The sequence below is a fragment of the Nyctereutes procyonoides genome, unplaced genomic scaffold (assembly GCF_905146905.1).
Source record: "Nyctereutes procyonoides isolate TBG_1078 unplaced genomic scaffold, NYPRO_anot_genome, whole genome shotgun sequence".
Classification (NCBI taxonomy): domain Eukaryota; kingdom Metazoa; phylum Chordata; class Mammalia; order Carnivora; family Canidae; genus Nyctereutes; species Nyctereutes procyonoides.
The window spans coordinates 35,094,917-35,100,916 of record NW_026575024.1 but is presented as its reverse complement, the minus strand read 5'-3'; the positions used below and the strand labels follow the sequence as shown (position 1 = coordinate 35,100,916).

At 37.6% G+C, this 6,000-nt stretch overlaps 1 protein-coding gene across 4 annotated transcripts in view; it reads right to left on the bottom strand.

Annotated features, from left to right (window-relative positions):
• Positions 1 to 512: 512 nt before the first annotated feature.
• Positions 513 to 6,000, bottom strand: part of PLCB4 (phospholipase C beta 4) — a 420,180-nt gene continuing 414,692 nt past the window's right edge. For 3 of the 4 annotated variants that reach the window (XM_055306664.1, XM_055306672.1, XM_055306680.1), the window contains exons 38-39: positions 4,176 to 4,212; positions 513 to 2,040 (exon numbers count right to left, since the gene is read on the bottom strand). In XM_055306664.1, coding sequence (XP_055162639.1) covers positions 1,952 to 2,040; positions 4,176 to 4,212 — 126 coding nt within the window. In that variant the 3' untranslated portion in view covers positions 513 to 1,951. The remainder of the gene's footprint in view (positions 2,041 to 4,175; positions 4,213 to 6,000) is intronic. The other variant, XM_055306687.1, reaches the window with a different exon arrangement.

The window sequence follows — 6,000 nt, the reverse complement described above, 5'->3', positions numbered from 1 at the left end:
TCCCAATGTGCTATTTACATTTTTTAAGATTCTTTTATATTTAGAGAGCGAGTGAGCACAAGTAGGGGGAAGGGGCAGAGAGAGAGAGAGAATCTCAAGCACTAAGTATGAAGCTTGATCTCCTGATCCTGAGATCATGACCTAAACCAAAACCCAAGAGTCAGACGCTAAATGGACTGAGCCACCCAGGTACCCCAATGTGGTGCTATTTTAATAGCCATAGTTTTCCATGTGATGTTAGTGCTGAAAGATAATGTAGTTTAACCCCATGGTCCTACAGATAAGCAAATATGAAACCAGAGACCTTTCACAGAAACCAGTTCAAATGATAAATGAGAAAAAAACCCCACATATATTACATTTGGGAGTCAGCTAGAATCAGCCTGTTTTGTGTCACTTGGGGGTAAAAGTGCATTGGGGCATGAATAAGCCTCCTTGGGAAATAATAAAGAGATCATTTATGAAATAGGCAAAAAGTTTGCTGGAAAGCATATACTCTGACAGTTGTGAAATGTGTTTTAATTTTTTATTAGAGAAGTTGGAAGTTTAATTTCAATATTGATGGTAACATAATTTTCTCTGCTTTGTTCAGAGGAACACACAGAATCAATTTGTACAAGCATATACAATTCAGTTGGTGTTTTGTGTCCTAAAATCAGTAATCTGATTAGTTCTAGACTACCAAATTTCCATGCGCTCCTCCTGGCTTTGGCCGCATGGCTCAATTCCCCGCGGAATACTTTTTCATGCACTGTCTGCAACACAACTACAGCAGGCTTAAGGACCATGCAGATTAACACTGTAGCAAATTGTTTTGATATTTAACAGACGTAAAAAGGTTATTTCCTGATATGAAATTCTGAAAATCTGCATAAATATTTTTGTGTAAAATTAAATTAGTTATGTATTTTTTTGAAACTAGAACTCGAAGTATCAAGAATGCCCACATAATTCATATACACATATATATAGACTTTTTCATTATGCTAAAAGTCTTGATAGTCAAATTATACTCTGTGCCATACATTTATTTAGCCAGTATTTATTTGGCATTATGTTAACTGTATCTGTACGGATTAGTCTTAATTGGTGCTTGTGTATCATGCAAACACAGTTCTAGTATTCCTGTTTACTAATCTTGTCATGTGGCAATACTTAGATGATTTTGCTCTATAACAGTGTGAATTAGGAGTATAAATACTTTATACACGGTCACATTTACAAACGTTTGCCAATAACCACTTCACAATCTTTATGGTGTAATAGTGTATTATAATGTCTGGAATCGGCAGAAGCAATTCCTATAAAGCAGTATCAGATGTAAACTGTCTTACGTGTGCCTAACAGAGTTCTCCCTGGAGCACTGATGAGTTTTGGCACAGGTACAAGTTCTATTTTTTTATTCTAATAATTTCCACAACTTTTACAGGGAATTAGCTTCTTATGGCATGGCAGAGACATGGCACTTACTGATGAGGTAATTTAGATGTGTAGAAAAATTCTGCAAAATTATTTGGCTAGCAGACTGCCACTTCTGCTGATGAATTTGTAGACAGAGTTTTTTTTTCTAGTGCATGCACTTGCTATTAAATCACTAATGCACTATTTTTGCTGCAGCTCAAACATGTCCTAATGCATCACAGAGCAGAGTTGTTTACACCAAGCTCATTCACTTGTGATGGTATTTTTTAGCAAAACATGTTTAAGTTGTAATATTCAATGGTTAAACTCTGCCTTACTGGGATAGTAATTTTGGTGGAGTTAAAGCTACTTTTGGTTGGCCAAAGAAATTCAATACTCAAAATGTTAAATAGAAGTATGTAAATCTCTGTGGTTTTGGGTAACATCTTGTCTATACATAAAGGAAACCCAAAAGACAACAGCTATCTTGCATGAAATCTGTGTTGGGATGGTTGGGGGTGATCTTATGATGCTGTGTGGTTTTGCTGCTTCAGTTTGCATTTTGGAGTTTCACACTACTGTTGCTGGTCTGCGGTCCATCTCGGCTTCCAATTTCACCATCTGCTGCATCTCCTTCGCCTGTAACATCAGAAATGTGGCCTTACATGTTGAAATCCTTTCCTGAAGGCATGCAGCCACCCCACACTCTCTTCTCCCCTTAATCTGATGCTATCACTACATCCCTCCTACTCAAAGTGAGGGCCATGGACCATGAGCGTCATCAGCACTGCCTGGGATCTTGGGAGAAATGCACAATCCTGGACTCCACCCCAGACCTACTGCATCAGAATGTGCATTTTAACAAGATCCCAAAGACACTTTTATGCCCATTAAAGTTTGTGAAGGACTAGTTTTACATAGTGCCAGGAAAACCATTTGAAAAGAGGCTAAACCAGTCACTCAGTGTTTAGACTATGTCACGTCAAACCATTTGGTTTAGTTTCTACAGGTGGACATGTTGCCTTGACTGTATGTAATTTGAACTTTTAGATTAAGTGTTGCCTATGGACAATATTTCCCCCAAAGAGCCTGAAATTTAATTAATTACCTAAGAATCTGACTGATGGAGAAGTTTAGGTGGGAGCATATCACATTGGTTTGGCTGGGGTAGCTTGCAAGTAGAACATTACAGGAATATGTACAGTTCTTAGAATCCTGCTGCCCCAACATTATCCCTACGAGCGTCACTTCTTGGGGTAATTTTTTATGGGTTTCCCCAGGAAGTAATTCATAAGATTGAGTTCACCATGGCTCAAGACTGTCACTGAGAAAACTAGGTGGTTTGGGAGGTAGAAAGGAATCAGGAGGTGAGGAGGGTGGGGAAGACTGGTGACAAATCAACTGGCTTATTTCAACATTTATTTTCCAACTAGAGTCTGGATGCTTGAGCCCAATCCAATGCACGTATCTTTTGAAGGAAAAATAAAGCATCCTTTTCCTCTTTTTGTGACATACCACTGTTAAATAAAGACATTTAAGAATGGAAACATGATATATAAAGATATAACTTAGAGGAGGATTCTGAAGTACTGATGTTACTGCTCATGTCTGCTTAGGTATTCCAACCAAATGGAAGATCAGTAGGGGGGCTGACTCAAATCTGAAGATCATCCTATGAGCTTCTAGAGGCCCTGTTACAAAACTAGTTTCACCGTGGACATATAGTAATTTCCTTATTATTTTCATATTATGGCTTTGAATTTCCCTTTGGCAAAGATGAATATAGTAATACAAAAGAATTTTATTTTTCTCCTCAAATATGAGATGGATGGTTCCCTCTACCTAGATATTTTTCTATGCCTGAAGTTTACTAATACTCTGAGAGAAATGAGAAATGGAGAAAAATATACAAACATGAAACTATGACACAAACGGTATTCATAAGAGATGACAGTGAAACAGTATCCGCACTGCAAAGTAAATACTTTTATGTTCAATAAACAGTAATAAGATTCCCTATACTTGTCCCTACTTAGCATTTAAATACAATACTGAACGCAGTTAAAAGGGAAGAATCATATGCTATTACAGGACTATTCTTAGAGCCAGGTTCTCAGATGACCAGGGTGACCATTCATTCCCATTTGCTGGGTACAGTTCCAGTTTATGCCTGTAGTCCTGGCAATTATGAACATCACGTACTTTCACTCTCAAATTCAGATAATAATTTATATGGTCACCTTACTAATGAGAGGTGATTAGGGTCCTTGACAGACCAGATCTAGCAGAAAGGATGGCAAGAGTCACTGTACAGTGACACTGTATAATGTTTCTGTATGCAGACCATAACTCTCATTAAAAAGCACCAATGAACTTTGAGTAGGTGCTTTACAAATTAATTGCAGTCATATTAATGCTTGTGAAAGGTCTGACTTTGTGACCCAGTCTTAGCTGTGGTGGGTCCAAATGACAGTCATGTATCACTGTTCTTGATGCCTGGGGATATCTTCATTAGCATGACTTGAGTTTCCTAGGTCTGCAGTAGGAAACGCTGGCTAAGACACCCTCAGAAAAAATTCTCTAAAGATTTTGGGCATTTCAGTTTGAATATTACATCAGAAATCCAAGCATGAAATTATCAAGCTTTTAAATCCAAACCCTTGAGATACTAATTAGTTATGACCAGATGTGAATCATAAATGGAGAGTGCGCCAAGCATACTAACAGAGCTGAGAAGGAAAGCAATGTCTTGCTTATCAGAGTTTTGGTCCTACCTTGTGTTTGGGACACTGCATGGCAGGATTTCAATAGCTGTTTGTACAAAAATAGTAATGTCAAAATTGAGTCATACATATAAAACAAAGAAAATAAATGAATACTGAAGTGAATTTGAAAAATGAATGCAAAACCATATACAGAAAAGCAAAAAGCTAATAATAAAACATGTATACACCCATCAGTGACGAACTCCCCCCAAGATTGATCTCAAAAAAAAAAAAGAAAAAAAAAAAAAAAGAAAAAAACAAACAACCAATGCCTAGGAGCCCAGACTGTGCTTTTTCTCCTGCAGGAGTGGGGAACCCTCCCTTCAGCAAGAACACTCACTTCTCTTTATTAAATGATAGGACTGATGATAAAAATCAACTTTTAAAGCTTGGGTGTGATGGTAATGGAGTTGTTAATGTCTGAAATGATACATGTCAGGATGGATGACATATTAGTGGCTAGGAGGTCTCTGGGAAAATTTAGTAGAAAACAAACCCCCAACCTTTGGAGTTTTATTTTATTTTTAAAAAATTTTTTTTTAATTTTTATTTATTTATGATAGTCACACAGAGAGAGAGAGAGAGGCAGAGACACAGGCAGAGGGAGAAGCAGGCTCCATGCACCAGGAGCCTGATGTGGGATTCGATCCCGGGTCTCCAGGATCGGGCCCTGGGCCAAAGGCAGGCGCCAAACCGCTGCGCCAGCCAGGGATCCCCACCTTTGGAGTTTTAAATGAAGAATCAGATGACCAAGTAAGCAAGACCATTAGGTGGCTTAAAAAGAGCACATGAGGTTAGGATTCAGAATCGGGGACAAATTCTATTAAAACTTGAGTTGTTTCTGCTAGTTCCCTCAATGCTGGTCTAGCTAATTAAGTAGATCCTTGGGGAGATGAGGTGAGCTCCTGGGAGTAGGGTCACAAGGATGCAGTAAAAAGCCTTAAAGAGATATTATGGATGAATGTTAAAATTAATTTATCTCTGGCTTAGCAACAGAAAATAGTCTTTGGCTTTAATAAGGGTTTGGGAGACTTACAAAAATTTAGGATTGTCTGGAAATAGGAAACTTTTCTGCCAATGAAATGTTTAATTGGTTATCAAGGGAGCTTTCCTACCTGATTCCAGATCTTGCCCATTGTGAGGGAAGAAAGGCAGTCACTGTGTCTTTTGCATCTATGCCTGCTACAGGGTTGTAACACACTGAGTAACTAAGAGCTCTCTGATCTTTAAATTCCAAACAAGACAAAACCATTCTAGACAGATCTGGGACTGAATTTGTTATTGAACAGCCCATGTTTTTGTAAAGCAAGGCTTAACATGAAAATTCAAGTCCAAATTCTACCTCTGCTAGAAGCATCAATAGGATATTGTGTATTTCTTTTCATTGTCTCTCATTAAATCTGCATCAAATCTCAAGTATTCTCATGATCTGTGCTTTCCTAAGCTTCTGAGACTCGAAGTATCAGTTGTGGGTGGTAGATGTTGCTTATGACATATTGATAGGCATTACGTGAATTTTTGGAACAAAAAGCTACTATCCTCCCAATATACCCAATCAGTCCAGTGATCACTTATCCAATATATTTTAATGCAAGAACTCTGATGTGGTTTGAATTCTCCATGTATTTAGGATAAAAGCTCAAAGTGATTTTTTTATGTACTTTGGCTCTGAAATTAAAAAAAAAACAGTAGGTAAGTGTATTCTCTAGCTCTGATATTCATTATTGTAGTAATGAGTAATTTTTAGCACATTTACATTCTTTAGTCAAACCTGTTGCTAAGCAACACAGTAATTTCTAAGTAGTTTCTTAATTTAGTTAACTGAAACATAACG